The following is a 23,478-nucleotide window of genomic DNA, read 5'->3' as shown; positions in this document are numbered from 1 at the left end:
CCAAGAGGGGAAAATGTTTGTATTGTTTATTCAGTGCCTAGAACAGTGCATGGAACAGAGCAGGTGCTCTGTATTTATTCATGGAGAAGAGAAAAGAAAATAAGAAAGGAAGTAAGGAGGAAGAGAAAAAAGGGAAGGAGGGAACTAGGCAAGGAAAGAAAGGTGAGGAATACAATTGGTAATAATTAATCAAAAGCATTAGATTCAAGGGAAAAAAAGAAAAGAGATCTATAGAAAGAAGTACAGGACAGCCATAAGTAAAATATGACCTATTCTTACCTATTAAAATCTCCCCTTTCTCTCTCTTTCTTATGAAGATAAGTATTTATAATTCAAGGTGCTATTTTTTACATAAAGACCACTAAGACAATTTTAGATGTAAACTGATCCATCAAGCAAAAGAGGTAACTGATTCAGTGTATAATATAAGGAATATCTATTTTCAAGCTTCCAGATTTAAGTTATAAATCTTTTCAATTTAAGTACATATTCAAATTTTGTGCTATTCAAATTTTGGAACCGCTTTAATTTTTTTATTTGTTAACATTTGATAGAATATTTGAATTCACCTTTTCAAACACCATTCTGGCATTGAAGACCAATGGAAAATTGGCTGGGACACATTGTGTCTTTTTGTATTGGCCAAACACACAGATGCTAAGATAGATGTCCTCCTTGTCTTTCAGCACCACTCCTGGGCAAGTTACCTGAAAGAAATGAGAGAGATGAATGTGACTGCTTCATGAATTCCCTAAACTATCATATTAAAATAACTTATCAAACATTACATAAAATCACTAGTCTGCTAAGCTAATAAAAATATGCACAGGTTAAAAAAAAGAGAGAGATTCTAGTGTTTACAGAGTTAAATGAAATGTCTTTATAACTTCCATCCCTCTGAGAAATCTATGATTTTCCACTTGGTTACTTGTGCGACATTTGAAGCTCTACGTACTGGCTCTTGGGACAGACACTAATAGTTTTAAACAGTTAGCCTTAGGCTCCTACTTTATGTAGAATGCTGACATAAACTTATTCAGCATCATTTAATCACAAAGGATAAAGATTCAGCAGAAATAAAGCACTATACTAGAGGACAAAAAATACCAAAACAAAGCACAGATCTGACCTGCAGTGCCCTAAGCTGCAGCCCATACACACCCTCATCAAAAGAAATATGGCAAACTTTCAAAGCAAGTGAACTGTAAAGTTTCCAGCCCAGGGAAATATTTTTTAAATATAAAACTGTACTTAACTATTCTCAGGACTGACACAACGATGTAGGGTTTCTGAAACATACACAGCAAGGTCGTTCCAGTTTCTGCCATATTTCATGCCAGTGATCAACTATCCTTAGTAGAATACAGAAGGCTGTCTACATCTTAGACAGATTTGAATCCAATTTATCACATACCTATATTACTCAATATCTCCTGAAACTACAAAGTACATGTGTTATTGTTTCAAACACACATGGATTTCTCGCCACACATTCTTTCATTATATGGATTACTACTCCATTCCATCTCCTCCTCACCTACTTCTATCTCCCAAGGCTTTCATTAACTGACATCTCAATATACAAAACTTCTCTTGATTGGCCAATTATCACTACTGAATTCATTCTAATTCAAACATTTGTTGTGAATTTATTATATTCAAGTAAATAAGTCTTAGTTTCTCATAGCATTTTACAGTTCTTTTAAGGCCCTAATTGTCTCCCCACACGTCCATCAGATAGGTACACCTTACCTCTTTAACTTGACTATAAACTCTTGAGAACAGAAATTTTAATTTCCTCATCAATGTATCCAAATACTCAGACTCTCAGTATTAAGAAGCATCTTAGAAATAATCTAGTAAAGCTCTGAAATTTTTATGCAGGGAAACAACAGATCCCCAATAAAGACAAGGTAATTTACTACTTAAAGTCACACAATAAATGAGTCACTTCATGTCCCTTTGTATACAGCAGCTAAGATTATTTTCTATGCCAGTTACTTTGAGTCTATCTACCTCTTATTCTATTTTCTACTTCTGTCCTAATAATTCACTACTGATTATTAAAATCAATTAAGGTCCTCAGAAATTTCACTCTGTCTGAAAGCTTCATTTTCTACTCCTCATTTAAAACAAACCTGTAGAGTCCTTCTACATATTTGTTATGCTTACAGATGTGACTGCTCCAAATTGAGATGGATGGTTAGTATGAAACACAAGATTTTGAAGATTTTTGAAGACTTGTTCTAAAATATTTTAAGGAATTTTTACCAAAAATAGTGTAAAACATCTCATTAACAACTTTTATATTAACTACATGTTGAAAGGATAATATCTTGATATACTGAATTAAATAAAATTATTATAAAGTTAATTTATCACAAAATTTATCACTAGTGATAATTTATCACTTACTTAGGGCAACTAGTTTATACTGGGCAGTACAGCTCTAATTGTCCTCACTGAAAACTGCTGAGTGTCTTCCCAATTTGTTATATATGATAAGAAGACATGACATCTTTTCTTATCTACAATTCTACAAATTCTACCATTCTTTAAAGGAATACCATGGAACATTCCAAAAAGAAGGCATTAAAAGAAGGTTTAAAGACAATCCTATGGAACAAACAGAAAATAAATAACAAACTGGTTGACTTAAAACAATCATATGGATAATTATTGCCTTTGTTTTTGTTGTTGTTCAGTTCCTAAGTCATGTCCACCTCTTTGCAACATCATGGACTGTAGCATACCAGGCTTCTCTGTCCTCCACTATCTCCTGGAATTAGCTCAAATTCATGTCTGCTGAGTTGATGATGCGATCTAACCATTTCATCCTTTGCTGATCCCTTATCCTCCTGCCTTCAATCTTTCCCAGCATCAGAGTCTTTTCCAATGAGTCAGCTCCTCGCATTGGGTGGCCAAAGGACTGGAGCTTCAGCTTCAGCATCAGGATATTCTGGGTTGATTTCATTTAGGATTGACTGGTCTGATCTCCTTGCAGTCCAAGGGACTCTCAAGACTTCTCCAGCTTCACAACTCAAAAGCATCAAGTCTTTGGTGCCCAGCCTTCTTTATGGTCCAATTCCACATCTGTACATGACTACTGGAAAAAACATAGCTTTGACTATACTGACCTTTGTCAGCAAAGCAATGTCTCTGCTTTTTAATGTGCTGTCTAGTTTTGTCATAGCTTTTCTCCCAAGGAGCAAGCATATTTTAGTTTCATGGCTACAGTCACCATCCACAGTGATTTTGGAGCCCAAGAAAACAAAATCTGTCACTGCTTTTACTTTTTTCCTTTCTATTTGCCATAAAGTGATGGGACTGGATGGTATGATCTTAGTTTTTTGAATGTTGAGTTTCAAGCTAGCTTTTTCACCCTCCCGTTTCACTCTCAAGAAGTGCTTTAGTTCGTCATCAATTATGTCTCATCAAATAAGGAATATCAATAGGTAGATAGAAATTACTTTAAAACACAGAAATTTTAGAGTTGAAAAGTACATAATAAACGAAAAATTCACTAGAGAATCTCAAGAGCAGATATAAGTTGGCAGAAGAAAGAATAAATGAACCTGAAAAGTAGTCAATTGAGATTATCCAGCCTGAGGTAAAGAAAGAGAAAAGAAAAATGAAACAGTCTCTGAGACCTGTGGGAAACCATAAGGCACAGTAACATAGATATAATGGGACCCCCTAAAATAGAGGACAAGCAGCCAGAAAGAACAGTAGCTGAACTAATGGATGAAAACTTCTGAAATTTAAAGAAAAACAATCTATATATTCAATCCAACAAACTCCAATAACTCCAAATCACACACATCATAATCAGACTTTTTCAAAGACAAAGATGAAGAATCTTGAAAGAAGCAAAGGGAAAATGTTTCAGTAGGTACTAGAAAACCTCAATAGTAATAACAGCTGATTTCTCATCAGAAACATGAAGTAGAAGAAGGTGGAATGACGTATTCAAAGTACTAAAAGAAGATATTCGATAGTTCAATATCCAGGATATTCTCCTTCACAAAAGATGGAAAATTAAGGCTTTTCTTAAACAAAATGATAATTTATCATGAGAACTTTCCTACAAGAATTACTAAAGAGAATCCTTCAAATTAAAATGAAAGGGCAGCAGCTAAAATGTACGGGAAAAACTAAACACCAGTAAGGGAACTACACGGGTAAACCTAAGACAATATAATTGTATTTTTCTCTCACTTATCCATTCTTATTTAAAATAAAATTGAATAAAACAACAATTACTAAATTATGTTGAAGAGCGTATATGTATAAAGATGTTATCTGCATGATAATAAAATTATAAAGAGGAGGAGAGGGAACAAACTAAATAAAAGCAAAGGTTTTATGTGTTATTCAAATTAAATTGGTATTAATCCATACTATATTGTTAAAAATTAAAATATTAACTGTGAACCCCAGAACAACCATTAAGAAAATAACTCAAACAATACAGTAATAGAAACAAGGGAATTAAAATGGCACACTAGATAATAGTTAACACTAAAGAAGTCCCTAATGCAGAAAAAGAGAAACAAAAAAGGCATTAATACAGAAAAGACAGAAAACAAATAGCAAAATGACAAAGGTAAATCCTACCTTATCTTATATTAAAGGTAAACTGACTAAACACTTCTCATCAAAAGGTAGAGTTTAGCAAGATGGACTAAAAACTATAGTCCAGGTTTCCCTGGGGACTCAGTGGTAAAGAACCCACCTGCCAATGCAGGAGACGTGGGCTGGACCCCTGGTCTGAGAAGATCCCACATGCCACGGAACAGCTAAGCCCATGCACCCCAAGTGCTGAGCCTGTGCCCCAGAGCCCAGGAGAAACAGCGAGGGCGCCCACATGCTGCGCTCTGAAGGCTGCACACGCTAGAGCCCGTCTCTGCAATAAGGGAAGCCGCTGCAACGAAACGCCACGTACCCAAACTAGAGAGACGCTCCCGCTCGCCACAACTAGAGAAAGGCTCATACAGCAGTGAAGACCTAGAACAGCCAAACATAAATTTTTACAAAATACGTTTAAAAAAAAAATTATAATCCAACCATGTGTTGAAAACAAGAGACTTGCTTTAAATTCAAAGACACACATGGGTTGATAAGTAAAAGGGTGGAAAAAAATAACCTATGCATTATAAATGACATAACAAGTAAAAAGATAGGCAATAATTACACTTTAAGAAGATACAACAACATAAAGATATATGAACTTAACAACTCCAAAATACATGATGGAAAAACCAACAGGCATCTCTCTAAAGAAGATGAACAAATGGCCAAAAAGCACATGAAAACATGTTCAACATCATTAGTCACTAAGGAAATATAAATCAAAATCACAGTGAGATTTCTCTTCATACTCACTAGGATGGCTATAAATAAAACGATGGACAGAACAAGTGTCAGGGAGGGTGTCAAAAAATTGGAACCCTCATACTGTGCTGATGGAAAAGTAAAATGGTGTAGTCACTATGGTAAAATTTTTGTAGTTCCTCAAGAAAAGTAAACAGCTACCACAAGAACCAGCAACTTGCTAGGTATACACCCAGGAGTAATGAAAACATACATCCACACAATAACATGTACAAAAGTATAACAGCATTATTCGTAATAGCCAAAATGTGGATACAACCCAAATGTCAATCAACTGATGGATAAGCAAAATGTGGATAAGCTAAATGTGGTATATCCATACAGTAGAATATGATTTGGCCATAAAAAGGAATAAAGCACTTATAATATACTGATATATACAATGACATGGATGAATCTTAAAAACATTATGCTAACTGAAAGAAGTCAGACACGGAAGTCCACATATTATATAATTCCACTTACAAAAATGTTCATTATAGGCAAATCCATAGATCTAGAAATTAGATTACTGGTAGCCAGGGGTTGGGGGAGAGGGAGATGAAATTATGAAATTTCTTTATGGGGTAATGAAAATGTTCTGGAACTAGTAGTGATTATTACACAACTTCGTGAATATATAATAATTTGCTGAACTGTATACTTTAAAAGGGTGGATTTTATGATGTGTGAATTATTTCTCAAATTTTTAAAAGATTCAGGGTTAAACTAAAATTATAAAAAAAGATATACCATACATTCACTAATCATAAGAAATCTAGGGTAGCCATTTTAATATGATATAAAGTAGACTTCAGAGAAAGATTACCAAGGTTAAAGTGGAACACTTCATATCAATTAAAAATTTGATTTATGAAAAGATACAGAAAATTAAATTGTATGCACCTAATAACACAATGTCAAAGTAATGATGCAAAAAATTATAAACTGAATTTTGACACTTCCTAGTAACCGATATAAGAAGAAGAAAAAAATCATAAAGGGTACAGAAGATATAGACAATAGCATTCAAGTAATTTGACCTAACTGACATTTACATAATACTCTATACAACAACAGAAGTACACATGAAAACACGAATCCAGACAGATGATATGAGCCATAGAACAAGTCTCAATAACCATAAAAGGATATAGGAATTTTTTGCATTCAATATGCAAAAAATCAACTTTATTTCTATACATTAGAAACAATATTTTAGAAAATTTAACACCATTTATAATATCATTAAAATCTAAGGCATGTACTGCTAAGGTACAAATTTAACAAAATATGTGTAAGACATGTATTCTGAAAACTACAAATATTACTGAAAGAATATGAAAGAAAACTAAAGAAATTTACACAACCTGAAAACAATGTTAAGTATTTAAAATCTTTCATCTAATAAGGGGAGAAAATTCCATAAAAAACAAAAATTATGAAATTAAAATAGGAAAAATGTAATTATCTGGCATATGTTTAAAAAGAGACACTAAATGAGAAATCCTAGAATATGTAGTCAATGAAGTTAAAAATCTCTAATAGAGAAGACTTAAAATTTTAAGTTAATAAGGAAATAACACTACAGAATTATCTCAAAACAAGAGGATACAAAAATAAATATTATAACAAAAAGTACTTAAGAAAGAAAATATAAAAGTTCTAATATATGTCTAATTGTACTGCCCGCAGAAAAGAGAGAACAGCATAAAAACAATATTGAAAGATATAAAAGCTAAAAATGTCCCAGAACAGCAGAAACCCACAAATTCTCAGATGGAAAATACAAACCCAGTGCAAAACAGAATAGAAATGAATATATAATTCTATACATCATAGTTTACTAGAATGTATCAAGCATAAAGTGAAAACACATTATCATAGTGAAGATTTTAATATCAAGACTGAAGATTCTATTAACTCCATTACAGTCTGGTACAGGTTATATGCAGACAAAAAATTTAATATAGACTTGAAGATATTTCAGAGAAAATAAATGATCTGATAATGGCAGATAGAACCCTACATCCAACAAATAAATCAATATATCATTTTCAAGTGAATTTGCAACATTTGCAATAATTGGATTATTTATAAATATATACATAATAATTGGATAACAATACACTGAAAATTACAACAAAAACAATCAGTATGACCCAAATTTCATTCAATACTCCCAATGCAATTATATTAAAACACATTAGGACTTCGCCAGTGGTCCAGGGGTTAAGAATCTGCCTCCCAAGGCAGGGGACACAGGTTCAATTCCTGGTCTGGGAAGATCCCATGTGGTGCAGGGCAACTAAACCCATGAGCCACAACTACTGAGCCAGTGCTCTAGAGCCCGTATGCGGCAACTACCGAAGTCATCTGCAGCAAGAGAAGCCGCTAAAATGAGAAGCCTGTGCACCACAACTGAGAGTAACTCCCACTCACACAACTAGAGAAAGACTGCGCGCAACAACGAAGACCAGCATAGCCAGAAACAATTAAATAAATGAGTGATTTAAAAAAAAAAAATACCACAATAAAAGACAGAATGCATGTATATGTGTGTGTGCATGCATGGGGAGTGGGAGAAGAGGGAAGGGGAGGAAGAAAAAGACACATATAAGTTCTATATCTTGAAATTTAAACAAACTCTTAAAATAGCTCATAAGCCAAAGTAAATAGTATACAATAAATTTTATAAAAATTATAAAATATTCAATATTTTCCTGGAGGAGGAAATGGCAAACCATTCCAGTATTTTTGCCATAAAAAAAATCCCATGGACAGAGGAGCCTGGTGGGCTACAATCCATGGGGTCGCAAAGAGTTGGACACAACTGAGCAACTGAACAACACAACATTAGGCTTAGGGAAAACCATTCAGTATAATTCAAGCTCAGAATATTTTAAATATTATGGGGAATTCCATGGTAGTCCAGTGGTTAGGACTCTGCACTCTCACTTCCAAGGTCCCTGGTTCAATCACTGGTAGGGAACTAAGATTCCACATCACATAGGCCAAACAGTGTGGCCAAAAAAAAAAAAAAAAAATTAGGGATAGAAGGGAACTTTCTTAACTTAAATGAAAATCCTACATCCAATATTATATTAGGTTGAAATATATGAAATTGTCATTGCTTTTTAAAGTCAAAAACTAGTCCACTGACAGCACTTTTTTAAGATTCTATCTAATACTGGTGACTTCACCATAACTTAAATAAAATGACAACTATATGTACTGTTATTCCCACTACTTAACACTGTACTAGTCAAGACATAAGTAAGAAAAAGAAAAAAGATTGTACAGAAGTCAAAACTGACTTTATCTGTAAACATGATTTTCCACATAGGAAATCCAAATAATTTACAGGAGATTTCAGCAATGTTGCTGAATTCAAAATATGCAAGGACATGCACAGAAATGTTCATCGCAGCACAATTTCTAATATTACAAAATTGGAAAAATATGAAAATGTCATCAACAATAGAATGGACATAGAGAAAAGGAATAGTTTTCCAAGTTCAGTTCAGTTCACTCAGTCTCAGTTGTGTCCAACTATTTGTGATCCCATGGACTGCAGCACGCCAGGCTTCCCTACCATCACCAACCCCTGGAACTTACTGAAACTCATGTCCATCGAGTCAGTGATGCCATCCAACATTCTCATCCTCTGTTGTCCCCTTCTCCTCCTACCTTCAATCTTTCCCAGTATCAGGGTCTTTTCAAATGAGTCAGTTCTTCGCATCAAGTGGCCAAAGTATTAGAGCTTCAGCTTCAGCATCAGTCCTTCCAATGAATATCCACGACTGGTTTCCTTCAGAACGGACTGGTTTGATCTCCTTGCAGTCCAAGGGACTTGCAAGAGTCTTCTCCAACACCACAGTTCAAAAGCATCAATTCTTCAGTGCTCAGCTTTCTTTACAGTCCAACTCTCACACCTATACATGACTACTGAAAAGACCATAGCTTTGACTAGACGGACCTTGTCGCCAAAGTAATATCTCTGCTTTTTAATATGCTGTCTAGGTTGGTCATAGCTTTTCTACCAAAGAGCAAGCGTCCTTTAATTTCATGATGTAGTCACCATGTGCAGTGATTTTGCAGCCCAAGAAAATAAAGTATCTCACTGTTTTGTTTCCCCATCTATTTGCCATGAAGTGATGGGACCAGATGTCATGATCTTAGTTTTCTGAATGTTGAGTTTTAAGCCAACTTTTTCACTCTCCTTTTTCATTTGCATCAAGAAGCTCTTTAGCTCTTATTTGCTTTCTGCCATAAGGGTGGTGTCATCTGCATATCTAAAGTTACAGATATTTCTCCCTGCAATCTTGATTCCAGCTTCTACTTCAATCAGCCTGGCATTTCACATGACGATTCTGCATATAAGTTAAAAAAGCAGGGTGACAATATACAGCCTTGACGTACTACTCCTTTCCCAATTTGGAACCAGTCCACTACTCCATGTCCAGTTCTAACTGTTGCTTCTTGACCTGCATACAGATTTCCCAGGAGGCAGGTAAGGTGATCTGTTATTTCCCTGTCTTGAAGAATTTTCCACAGTTTGTTGTGACTCACACAGTCAAAGACTTTGGCATAGTCAATAAAGCAGAAGTAGATGTCTTCTCTGGAACTCTCTTGCTTTTTCTATGATCCAATGGATGTTGGCAATTTGATCTCTGGTTCCCCTGTCTTTTCTAAATTCAGCTTCACAGTTCATGTACTGTTGAAGACTCGCTTGGAGAGTTTTGAGCATTACTTTACTATTGTGTGAGATGAGTGCAGTTGTGCAGTAGTTTAAGCATTCTTGGGGACTGCCTTTCTTTGGGATGGGAATGAAAACTGACCTTTTCCAGTCCTGTGGCCACTGCTGAGTTTTCCAAATTTGCTGGCATATTGAGTGCAGCACTTTCACAGCATCATCTTTTAGGATTTTAAATAACTCAACTGGAATTCCCTCACCTCCACTAGTTTTGTTGGTAGTGATGGTTCCTAAGGTCTACTTGACTTTGCATTTCAGGATGTCTGGCTCTAGGTGAGTGATCACACCACTGTGGTTATTTGGGTCATTAAGATCTTTTTTGTATAGTTATTCAGTGTATTCTTGGACCTCTTCTTAACATCATCTGCTTCTGATAGGTCTATACCAATTCTGTCCTTTACAGTGTCCATCTTTGCATGAAATATTCCCTTGGTATCTCTTAATTTTTTTGAAGAGATCTCTAGTCTTTCCCATTCTATTGTTTTCCTCTATTTATTTGCACTGATCACTGAGGAAGGCTTTCTTATCTCTCCTTGCTACTCTTTGGAACTCTGCATTCAGATGAGTATATCTTTCCTTTTCTCCTTTGCCTTTAGTTTCTCTTCTTTTCTAAGCTATTTGTAAGGCCTCCTTAGACAACCATTTTGCCTTTTTGCATTTCTTTTTCTTGGGAATAGTCTTGATCACTGCCTCCTGTACAACGTCATGAACCTCTGTCCCTATTTCTTCAGGTACCCTGTCTATCAGATCTAATCCTGTGAATCTATTTGTCACTTCCTCTGTATAACCATGAGTTAGACAAGGCTGCTGGTCCATGCGATCAGACTGGTTAGTTTTCTCTGACTGTGGTTTTCACTCTGCCTGCCCTCTGATGGAGAAGGATAAGAGGCTTATAGAAGCTTCTTGATGGGAGAGACTGACTGAGGGGGAAACTGGGTCTTGTTCTGATGGGCAGGGCCATGCTCAGTAAACCTTTAATCCAATTTTCTGTTGATGGACAGGGCGGTGTTCCCTCCCTATTATTTCACCTGAGGCCAAACTATGGTGGAGGTAATGAAGATAATGGCAACCTACTTCAAAAGGTCCCGTGCACACACACTGTTGCATGCCCCCAACCCTGCAGCAAGTTACCCCCAACCCACGCCTCTGCCAGAGTCTCCAGAACACTCACGGGCAAGTCTGGGTCAGTCTCTTGTGGGGTCACTGTTCCATTCTCTTGGATCCTGGTGGGCACAAGGTTTTGTTTGTGCCCTCCAAAAGTCTATTTCCTTAGTCCTGTGTAAGTTCTGGCAGCTTCACGGTAGGGTTAATGGCTACCTCCTCCAAGAGGGCTTATGCCATACCCAGGTCTACTGCACCCAGAGCCCCTGCTGACTCATACCTCTGCAGGAGACACTCAAACACAGTTCTGGCTCAGTCTCTGTGGGGTCCTTGGGTCCTGGTGCGTAAAACATTTGTTTGAACCCTCCAAGCATCTCTGGTGGGGTTTGATTCTAAACATGATTTCACCCCTCCTACCATCCTCCTGGATGGTTCTCCTTTGCTCTTGGACGTGAGCTAACTTTTTTTGGTGGGATCCAACATTCTCCTGTCGATGGTTGTTCAGCAGCGAGTTGTAATTGTGGAGTTCTCACAGGAGAAGATGAGTGTACGTCCTTCTACTCTGCCATGTTGAGAACTATGAGCCATGCCATGTAGGGACACCCAAGACAGACAGTTCTTGGTGGAGAGTTCTGACAAAACATGGTCCACTGGAGAAGGGAATGGCAAACCTCTTCAGTATTCTTGCCTTGAGAATCCCATGAACAGTATGAAAAGGCAAAAAGATAGGACACTGAAAGATGAACTCCCCAGGTCAGCAGGTGCCCAATATGCTACTGGAGATCGGTGGAGAAATAACTCCAGAAACAATGAAGAGACAGAGACAGAGTAAAAACAACACCCAGCTGTGGATGTGACTAGTGATGGAAGTCAAGTCTGATGCTGGAAAGAGCAATATTTCATACCAACCTGCAATGTTAGGTCCATGAGTCAAGGCAAATTAGAAGTCATCAAACAGGAGATGGCAAGAGTGAATGTCAACATCTTAGGAATCTGTGAACTAAAATGGACTGGAATGGGTGAATTTAACTCAGATGACCATTATATCTACTACTGTGGCCAAGAATCCCTCAGAAGAAATGGAGTAGCCATCACAGTCAACAAAAGAGTCTGAAACGCAGTACTTGGATGCAATCTCAAAAATGACAGAATGATCTCTGTTCATTTTCAAGGCAAACCATTCAATATCACAGTAATTCAAGTCTATGCCCTGACCAGTAATTCTGAAGAAGCTGAAGCTGAATGGTTCTATGAAGACCTACAAGACCTTCTAGAACTAACACCCTGAAAAAGATGTCCTTTTCATTATATATTTTCATTATATAGGGAACTGGAATGCTAAAATAGAAGTCAAGAAACACCTGGAGTGACAGGCAAATTTGGCCTTGGAGTACAGAATGAAGCAGGGCAAAGGCTAACAGAGTTTTACCAAGACAACACACTGGTCATAGCAAACACCCTCTTCCAACAACAAAGGAGAAGACTCTACACATGGACATCACCAGATGGTCAATAGCGAAATCAGATTGACTATATTCTTTGCAGCCAAAAGTGGAAAAACTTTACATAGTCAGCAAAAACAAGTCTGGGAGCTGACTGTGGCTCAGATCATGAACTCCTTATAGCTAAATTCAGACTTAACTTGAAGAAAGTAGGGAAAACCACTAGACCATTCAGGTATGACCTAAATCAAATCCCTTAAGATTATACAATGGAAGTGACAAATAGATTCAAGGGATTAGATCTGATAGAGTGCCTGAAGAACTATGGACAGAGGTTCATTACTTTATACAGGACGCAGTGATCAAGACCATCCCCAAAAAAAGAAATGCAAAAAGGCAAAACAGTTGTCTGAGGAGGCCTTACAAACAGCTGTGAAAAAGAAGAGAAGTGAAAAGCAAAGGAGAAAAGGAAAGATACACCCATTTGAATGCAGAGTTCCAAAGAATAGCAAGGAGAGATAAGAAAGCCTTCCTCAGTGATCAGTGCAAAGAAATAGAGGAAAACAATAGAATGGGAAGACAAGAGACTTCTTCAAGAAAATTAGAAATACCAAGGGAACATTTCATGCAAAGATGGGCACAATAAAGGACAGAAATGGTATGGATCTAACAAAAGCAGAAGATACTAAGAAGAGGTGGCAAGAATACACAGAAGAATCATACAAAAAAGATCTTCATGACCCAGATAACCACAGTGGTGTGATCACTCATCTAGAGCAAGATGTCCTGGAATGTGAAGTCAAGTGGGCCTTAGGAAGCATCACTGCCAATAAAGCTAGTGGAGGTGAGAGAATTCCAGCTGAGCTGTTTCAAATCCTAAAAGATGATGCTGTGAAAGTGCTGCACTCAATATCCCAGCAAATTTGGAAAACTCAGCAGTGGCCACAGGACTGGAAAAGGTCAGTTTTCATTCCAATCCCAAAGAAAGGCAATGCCAAAAAATGCTCAAACTACTGCACAACTGCACTCATCGCACATAATAGCAAAGCAATACTCAAAATTCTTCAAGCCAGGCTTCAACATTACATGAACTGAGAACTTCCAGATGTTCAAGCTGGATTAGGAAAGGCAGAGGAACCAGAGATCAAATTGCCAACATCTACTGAATCATCAGAAAAGCAAGAGAGTTCCAGAAAAACACCTACTTCTGCTTTATTGACTACGCCAAAGCCTTTGATTGTGTGGTTCACAACAAACTGGAAAATTCTTCAGGAGAGGAGAATACCAGACCACCTGACCTGCCTCCTGAGAAATCTGTATGCAGGTCAAGAAGCAACAGTTAGAACTGGACATGTAACAACAGACTGCTTCCAAATTGAGAAAGGAGTACGTCAAGGCTATATATTGTCACCCTGCTTGTTTAACTTCTATGCAGAGTACACAATGGGAAATGTCAGGCTGGATGAAGCACGAGCTGGAATCAATATTGCCGGGAGAAATACCAATAACCTCAGGTTTGCAGATGACACCACTCTTATTGAAGAAAGCAAAGAAGAACTAAAGAGCCTCTTGATGAAAGTGAAAGAGGAGAGTGAAAAAGTTGAGTTAAAGCTCAACATTCAGAAAACTAAGATCATGTAATCCAGTCCCATCACTTCACGGCAAATAGATGGGGAAACAATGGAAACAGTGAGAGGCTTTATTTTCTTGGGGTCCAAAATCACTGCAGATGGCAACTGCAGCCATGAAGTTAAAAGACGCTTATTCCTTGGAAGAAAACCTATGACCAACCTAGACAGCATATTAAAAAACAGAGACATTACTTTGCCAACAAAGGTCCATCTAGTCAAAGCTATGGTTTTTCCAGTAGTCATGTATGGATGTGAGAGTTGGACTACAAAGAAAGCTGAGCACCTAAGAACTGATGCTTCTGAAGTGTGGTGTTGGGGAAGACTCTTGAGAGTTCCTTGGACTGCAAGGAGATCCAACCAGTCCATCCTAAAGGAAATCAGTCCTGAATATTCATTGGAAGGACTGATGCTATAGTTGAAACTCCAATATTTTGGTCACCTAATGTGAAGAACTGACTCATTGAAAAAGACCCTGGTGCTGGGAACAATTGAAGGTGGGAAGAGAAGGGGACAACAGAGGATGAGATGGTTGGATGGGATCACTGACTCAATGGACATGAGTTTGAGTAAGCTCCAGGAATTGGTGATAGACAGGGAAGCTTGGCGCGCAGCAGTCCATGGGGTCACAAAGAGTCGGACACGACTCAGTGACTGAACTGACTGACTGTATAATCATAAGGAATTAAACAGCCAACAGGTACATGAAAAGATGCTCAACATCACAAATCATCAGGGAAATGCAAATCAAAACTACAATTAGATATCACTTCACACATATCACAGGAAATATCATGAAGAAGACATGATATAACCAGTGTTGGTGAGGATCTAAAGAAAAGGGAATCGTAAAGACACTGCTTGTGGGAATGAAAATTGTGCACAGACACTATGGAAAACAGTACGGAGGTTCCTCAAATAACCCGAAATAGAATGACCATATATGATCCAGCAATCCTAATTTTGGATGTATACCCAAAGGAACTGAAATCAAGATCTCATATATGTACGCTCATGTTCACAACAGCATTACTCACAACACCCAAGATAAGAAGATAACCTAAGTGTCTGTCAATGGATAACTGGATGAATGGACAAAGAACATGGGATATATACGTAGCAACACTATTCAGCCAACAGAAAAAATGAAATCCTGTCATTTGTGACAAACTGGATGGACCTTGAAGGCATTATGCTAAATGAAACAGAAAAAAACAAACCCTGTAAGATATCACTTATATGTGAAATCTAAAAAGATCAACTCAGAGAAACAGAGAGTAGAGTGGTGCTTCCCAAGGCTGAGGAGGTGGGGGAAATGGGGAGATAAGTGGTCAAAGGGTGTAAACTTCTAGTTATAAGATTAACAAGTATCTAATGTAAACAGCGTGGTCACTATAATTAATAATACTGTACTATATGCTTGAATGTTGCTAAGAAAGTAAATCTTACCTGTTCTCAACTCAAAAAAGAATGGCAACTATGTGACAGGATGGAGATAGTAGCTAATATTTTGGTAGCAATCATTTTGCAATTTATAAACATAAATCAACATACTGTACAGTTTAAACATATATAATGCTATGTATCAATTATATATCAATAAAGTTGGGGAAGGGACAATAGAAAGGATAAAGACTTACTGCTTCGCAACAACATGGATGAATTCTCACAAAGAAGTCACATAAAAAAGTGGAAGGAGACAGGGAGTGAAAGGAGGCAGAGAGAAAGAGAGAGAGAAATTGACATTACAAGTTCAAAATACACTGAGATAGAAGTCAAGAGAGTGGTTACCTCTGGGAAGAGAAGAGGGGAGGTGGAGTAGCCAGAAGGAATGGAGCACAAGGAAGCAACCTGGAGGGCTGATAATATTCTGACTATCCATCTGGGTGGTAATTATACACTTTGTATACGTACACTTTCTAAATATATGCTATAGTTCCATAAAAAGTTAAGGACTCAGTAGCATTCTTTATCAGCAACAACAACAACAAAAAGAACAAAGAAACTGAAAACAAAAGGCATTACTAAAAAAAGCAAAAACAAAGTGAAAAAATTAGCGTCAACTGGAAGATCTTTGAAATTTACATGACATATAACCAACAAGTTATATGGTGATTTGTCATAGAAGCCCTAAGAAACTAACACAATTCCCTACGACTCAATAGTTTCATTTCTAAATCTACACCCTAGAGCACTGGGTGTCTCTAAGATCCCAAATTCTGCTTTTACAACTTTTGTAGTTTACCTATAGCTGTAACTGAAAAAATAAACCAATGCCAAAACTAAAAAAAAAAATACAGAAATACTTTATAATTACATATTTCTATGTGTAAATGCTGAGACAGGACTAGGCTTGAGGATACACTTTTTGCACCTATTCACAGAATCAACATGAACTGGTCAGTTTCAAATGCTGAATGGTAGGTGCCACCCACTGGCAACTCAATTTAAGCAAAGCTGCCAGTGATGCCATGATTTTCTGAAAAAGTAAACTCTTAACAGAGTTCCAAACAAAACAAAGTATACTCTTTCCTCACTTTACATGGTAACTGCATCACTGGAAAAATCACTATACTTAAAACTTTTCCACACACACAGAAGGTCTGTGTTTATACATAAAACAGAGTTAGATTCTTAATCTCTAATAATTATAAACAGGCTTTCATGTATATGTATAGATATATATTCAAGGCTCCCTAGGGCACAGTACCAGCCCTTGAGAACAACAGATTCATGGACACCAAGATATGTATGAATATTCTCACTACAATGCTATTTGTAATATTCAAAAAGAGGAACACTGGCAGTTAAAAGTCCATCAATAGGGGAAGAAGAATTAAATCTCCCATGCAAACATACAGCATTATGCAACTACCGGGCCTCCTAGGTAGTTCAGTGGTAAAGAATCTGCCTGCCAATGCAGGAGATGCGGGTTCTATCCCTGGGTTGAAAAGATCCCCTGGAGAAGGAAGTGGCGACCCACTCTAGTATTCTTGCCTGGGAAACTCACGGAGAGAGGAGCCTGATGGGCTACAGTCCATGCAATCACAAAAATGTCAGGTGTGACTTAGCAACTAAACAACAACAACAACAACAAAATGTAACAATTAAGGAAATGAACTAGATTTGCAAGAATCAACACTTGGCGACAAATTTTAGAAAACAGTGAAGTGGGAAAACAGATTTACAGGACACCGACAGTATTTCCTGCAGTCTATGGGGTCGCAAAGAGTTGGACACGACTTGGTGACTGAACAACAACCTACAGTATTATATCATTTGTGTAAGATTTTAAAACAGAGCAATAGTATACAGATTATGTAGGCATACACAAATATGTAGCAAACATAAAAAACCTGAATGAAAAGAATACAGTCCAACTTCAGGACAGTGATTATGTTACCTCTAGGAAGGGAGGGAGGAAAACTGGACTCAGAAAGAGGTGCAAAAGGGCCTTAAACTAGATCTGTAACATTTTCTTAAAAACAAAAACCTTCAGGAAATGTAAAATGGGCATTTATTAAATCAGGGTGGGGAAAGATTACAATATTTAGCTTTTCCTTTTCTGTAAGTCTGAAGTACTTTATAGGCAAAGTTTTAAAAAGTCTGTATTCCAGGGAAATATCAACTGCAGCATAATTGAGTAAGGAAACCAGATAACCATCACAGATGATCAGATGAATAGTGATAGAAAAGGACCTAGATCTCTTTGCTTCAATGCCAGCAATAATTTGAGTGAGGTAACAAGGTGAGGGAAATATAGAGAAGAAAAAATGGGAATTATATAATATTGACTAATCCCAAACTGACACTATTCAGGTAAAGCAAATTGGCTGGTTTTACTGCTCAGGCATTGGGCTTTACTCTTATACCTCCAATTTCTTCTGCTTATATTCCTAAAAAAAAAAAACTCATGGAAACTGCACTACTGAGTAAGAAGAAGGTAGAGAGAAGCAGCAGCAAATATACTTTTTTGTATCACATTTGTTTCAAATATCAAAAGTGTAAGTGATAGGAAATATAATTTTTGGCTGCTCTTTAAAATTGAGTTACTTGGCATATTATATCATTTTCCCAAGGTTCCTTGAGAAAAGTCACACTTTCTTTCCCAGCAATATATTTTCTCTCAAATCTTGGTTCTGTTGAGCAACTCAAAATATTGTGTTATACACCAAAACCTTTCATGTTTACTCATTTTTGCTTTCATATTATCATAGTTTCAAAGATGAGACTGCCACAAATACAAGACTGCAACAAAAAATAAACATGGAAAAGGGAGAAGAAAATGAAGTGCCACATTTTCAATAAGCAAGTAGAATTTAAACACCTAATTTCCAGTTTAGAAGAGCAAATTAAATGTCACCACAATGGGAAAAAAAATCAGACAATAACATGGGATGTCCTGTATCCGAGTCTGGTCTCCTTAACATAATGTGCATAAAAAGACTTTTTCAGGAATGAATGTGCATAGTAGCTTTATCCAAGACAGTCACAACCTGGTAACAACCCAAATAATCAACAATAAAGAGAAGGCATAAACACGTTGTGGTGTACAACAAAATCTGGTGTGAACCATATGACAGAAATCTGGTGTTAACCATATATATATATCATATATATATGATATATATATATGATATATATATATGATATATATAACCATAGATATGGTTATACCATATATAACCATAGAACCATATAATAGCTACTACACAGTATAAAGGAATAACTACTGATAAGCACAGCAACATGGATGGGTCTCAAAAATACAATGAGCAAGAGAAGCCCACAGAAAATATTTTACACTATATAGCTCATTTAATATGAAGCTCAAGTACTGGCAAACTAATCAGTAGTGAGTGACAGAAATCAGAGTAAGTGTTCCCTTTGTGCAGGGCTTAAAAGGAGGAACAAGGGAATTTACTGGGGTGCTGCAAGAGTTCTAAACCTTGATCTGAATAATGGTTATATACAGTGTATGAATTTATTTAAATCCACAAAAGAAAAGACATTGTGGAAATGAAAAAGTAGAACTGCTTTACATTAAAATGAACTAAAAGGATCTAACAACCAAATGCAACATGTAAACTTTCATTGGATCCTGGTTTGGAAAAGCAAACTATACAAGTCATTTCTGTGACAACGAGGAAAACCTGAAAATGGACTAGATACTAAGAAAGCATCAATAATTATCATAGGTGTGATAATAGTATTGAGGTTATGTAGAACAACGTCCTTATTTTTAGAACACATATACTAAAGAATTCAGGAGTCTCATGGCAACAACTCTGTCATATTTTACCAAAAAAATTTATTATACATATACAAATGTACAGATATATCAAACTAATGAACACAGGTCATGAGATATAGTTATTCATTGTACTATTCTCTCAACAACTCTATGTTTGAAAAATGTCAATAAAAAATTGAGGGGGAAAAGAAAATGTCAACTTTTTTAGATCTTGAGTGATCTTCAGGATACATTATAGAAAGTATAAAAGCAAAGTGCAGAGTAGCTTATGTAATATGCTATCTATCATGAAGGAAAGGAAGGAAAGTAAAAAATATATATGGGAAGGGGCAGTGTACTGTGTGTGTGTGTATCTATTGAGATTATATTACAAAAGGAAATACTAGAAGAATCAGTCAAAATGGTTTCTTATAGCAGTTAAAAATAGATGGAAAATATGTTTGAATAGGGCTGGAAGTGAGACTTCTCGGAATGTATCATTTTATATAGTTTTGACTTTTACGCCATAAATGTAAAGAATTGAATTAAATTGAAAAAAAAATGAAATTGAAAAGACATTAAAAATATCTTTGCTCATATAACTCCTCTATTCAGTCAAAGCCAAATCAAGCTTGTTTAACCTATATGATTATTAACAGTTTTTATTTTTATTTATTTTTTGCTCCTTTTGAGCATCAGAGTAATTTAATGGGGCTTTTGCTGGTCAGAAATCTTAGCCTCTTACTGCAGATCTGCCCCTAAAAATAGTCATGCTATTTCCTCATCTGTAAAAAAAAAAAGTAATAATAATAATCCAATGAAAAGATTTCTTAGAACTGTAAAATTCTTGATTCAAACGTTTGTTGGAAACAGTTATGTTTCCACACGCATAATTTCTTAAGCCAGGATGAACACCAAAGTTCCACTGTATAGTCATTCACTTTCCCTCTGATAATACTGGAGAGAAAGGCGAGTGAAATAACTTTTCTCTCTCCAACCCCTTCAGGCAGTAGTCGTCACCACAAAGCACTGATACTTCCTCTAAGCAAGACTGGATTGGCCAAGGAAGGGATGCAACAGGCAGCTGCTCTCGGCAGGCCGCTAAACTCCATTGGTCAGCAGAGGAGGAAGCAGCCAGTCTAGAGAGGCTGAACTCCAGAGTTTTACTGCCAAGCGGTTCAGGAAGCTTTGTGTATTCTTTTGCCAAATGAATCCTCCTTTACAAAAAGGCTGCCAAACTCTGGCAGCTGTGGGATTAAAAAAGCATCTGAAACTAAAACTACAGAGTTTCTGACATTGCAGGGAGTAAAATCTCTGCAGCCTTAAACATAAAACAAGAGAACCAGAAACTTTGTTCTCCACCCCTGCCTCACACTCTGCCCTACCCAGCCTTCCTTTCTTTAAGACCCAGCAAAAGACGTAAAACAGTCTTGTGATTTCCCTGGAGGTTTCAGGGGCTGTGCCTCACTGGCCTCACTGTACTAATGTGAGGAAGGACAGACAGGAAAGCAGGGGATGCTTTCGGAGAGGTTGCAGGCGGGGGAGCCTTGACTGCAGGGCGTGCAGGAAGGAAGTGGGGAGGGCTACTCGGTGCAGCACCCAGGGGAGTTACCGGCTATGTAAAGTACTAAAACACAGCACACACCCATACACCCATACACACACACACACACACACACACACACACGTTTTGCTGGGAGATGAAAGAACTGAGAAATAAAAGGACTTAAAGAAACAGAAAAAGAAAAAAAAAAAAGGACTGAAGGAGGAGGAATTGTGTTTTGGAATTGTGTTTCCAAACTGCTTACAGGTCTAAAACAGAGGTATGGAAAGACTTTTGGGTGGATTTCCTCCAGAAGAGAGAAACTGGGGCTTTCGTCTTAAGAGGATAATGGAGGGTTCTGTAAAGAATGAGGGGGAAGGAGATCAAAACCCCTTGGAAGGTCCTATGAGATTGTTTAGAAGGATGGTGTTTGCTCAGAGCTTGGAGAGGTCCAGGGCCCTTCTCTGCGGAAGGACACGGGAGTTCTCTGCCTCAGCTGGATTTCCACAGCAAGGTCGGGGACAGGACCCTCCCTCTTTGGCATCTCTTCCATAGGGTTGCGGGTCGTCTCCAGCAAGTTGAGAGAATGAGTAGTTTTCCTCTTAAAGTTGGTGCCTTTCTCGGAGTGAAGGGAAGGATAGGGGATCCCTCTCAACATTGGGAGAGTTTGGGGACTGCAGGAACATGGTTTCTGAGGGGTGGCGGGACGCGGGGGGGGGGGGGGCGGGGGGAGATGGCAAGCTGCTGCGTGCAATGACACACTTCGGTTGTGGAGTGTGGGGATTCTACTTTGGAGATTTGAGAGGAAAGGCCCCTTCACTGATCAAAGCTTGCTAACCAGTCCGAAGGAACCCACCATCACTGATTTAAGAAGAAATCCATCCCCCAGTCCCCACCCCCTAAGACTGGGGAGAACTCAGGTCAGTAATAATCTCTCAAGAAAAGAACAGGCGCAGAGAAGAGGAATTTTTAAAAGAAACCCCTACCCCTACCCAATCCATTGGAAAGTAAAGCAGGCGGAGAGCAGGACTTTCAAAAGTGGTTTAGACAGGATTTGAAGAAACTCGAACTGGAAGCTGAGAGGAAGTTAGGGGAGCTGAGGGGTGGGGATCAGATCTCTGTGTGACTGGAGCGGGAGGGCATTCGTGATTTTTGAGGCTGAGGAAGACCCAAGTGACACCGGGCCAGGGCTCCATAGGGATGACTCGGAGCGTGGAGGAAGTTTCTAGGTGAACCGGGGTTCTCGGAAGTGAACGGAGGCGGCGTCCCGAGTAAATTCCCGAGGCTCACGACACCCGGGCGGCGGCGGTGGGGTCGCGACCAGTACTCACAGAGCGGATCTCCAGCGCCAGGGCGCATTGCAGCGCCTTCACCTTCGGCATCCGGGCGGGGTTGGGGCGGCGGGGACAGACCCCGGCCGCGGACCCGAGGGAGGCGAGGAGACGCAGGGCGGGGCGGGAACGGGGAGGAGACGAGGTGGCGGCGGCGGTGACGGCTGTGGCCCCCAGGCCGGGGCCCGCGGTCCAGCCTGGGTCCCGCCCGAGCAGCAGCGGTGCGCGGGGCGCGGACTCGTTGTCATAGCAGCCGGGAGGGGCGGGGCCGGAAGAGAAGCCCGGCGGGAACGCGCCTGAGCCGCCTCTCGAGTACGAGCGCCTGGGGGCAGGGCTTGGCGAACCCCGAGAGGGGCGGGGCCGCACGAGGAGGCGGGGCTGCCGAAGAGGCGGGGTGGGCGGGGCAGTTCGTCTGTGACGTCCAACTATGGGCCCAAAGCCAGAGGAGGAAGAGAATAGCTGTATTAATAGGACGGTGTGCAGGGCAGGGAGGTGGACTCAAGAGCCCTGAGTTCCAGGGCGGTCGTGGCAACTTGTGCTAGTGGCGTCTCCAACTATAAAAAATAATAATGGTTTTTCCTTTTCTTATTTGAATTTCACGATATAGTTTTCAAAGCCAGCATGAGAAAACAGAATTGGAGAAGATCCTTGTTCAATTCAAAGTTATAACCAAGACTGGACCTCAAGAGCTCTCATGTAAATCTCTGGTTCCTCCCTGAGAAGAGGGTTGTCAGTCAAATCACCTATCTCTTCCTAATCTCCTATTCTGTGACTTTTTGGTTACTGCATCCACCTTCCCTTCAAGGATTCGTGTCTAATCACTGTGTATGCATCCCAGAGAATATTGTTTTAAATTCTTTAAAATTGAACTGTCAATGAAGTGCCAACAGTGTTTATTGTTTTAAATTGAACTGTCAGTGAAGTGGCTATAAATCTAGTTGTGAAGCACCTGAGTCATAGCCTGCCAAAGATTAATAGAATCTAAGATTTTGCTCAAACCAATCATTTTAAAACCATGTTTAGGGTGAAATTTAATCTCTGGTTCCTCTGCTTTTCTAAGTCCAGCTTGAA

The 23,478-nt window shown here is 38.5% G+C and overlaps 1 protein-coding gene across 8 annotated transcripts in view; it reads right to left on the bottom strand.

The window, feature by feature from the left end:
* The window catches only part of SPATA6 (spermatogenesis associated 6), a 144,179-nt gene extending 121,481 nt beyond the window's left edge, over positions 1-22,698 (bottom strand). For 3 of the 8 annotated variants that reach the window (XM_043461386.1, XM_043461387.1, XM_043461391.1), the window contains exons 1-3: positions 22,408-22,681; positions 4,946-5,007; positions 570-707 (exon numbers count right to left, since the gene is read on the bottom strand). In XM_043461386.1, coding sequence (XP_043317321.1) covers positions 570-707; positions 4,946-5,007; positions 22,408-22,435 — 228 coding nt within the window. In that variant the 5' untranslated portion in view covers positions 22,436-22,681. The other 5 variants (XM_043461393.1, XM_043461390.1, XM_043461388.1 and 2 more) reach the window with 5 other exon arrangements.
* Between the last annotated feature and the right edge of the window lie 780 nt (positions 22,699-23,478).

This window comes from Cervus canadensis, chromosome 2, assembly GCF_019320065.1.
Source record: "Cervus canadensis isolate Bull #8, Minnesota chromosome 2, ASM1932006v1, whole genome shotgun sequence".
Classification (NCBI taxonomy): Eukaryota; Metazoa; Chordata; class Mammalia; order Artiodactyla; family Cervidae; genus Cervus; species Cervus canadensis.
Note: the sequence above shows the minus strand (reverse complement) of the source record. Positions and strands in the feature narration are given on the sequence as shown.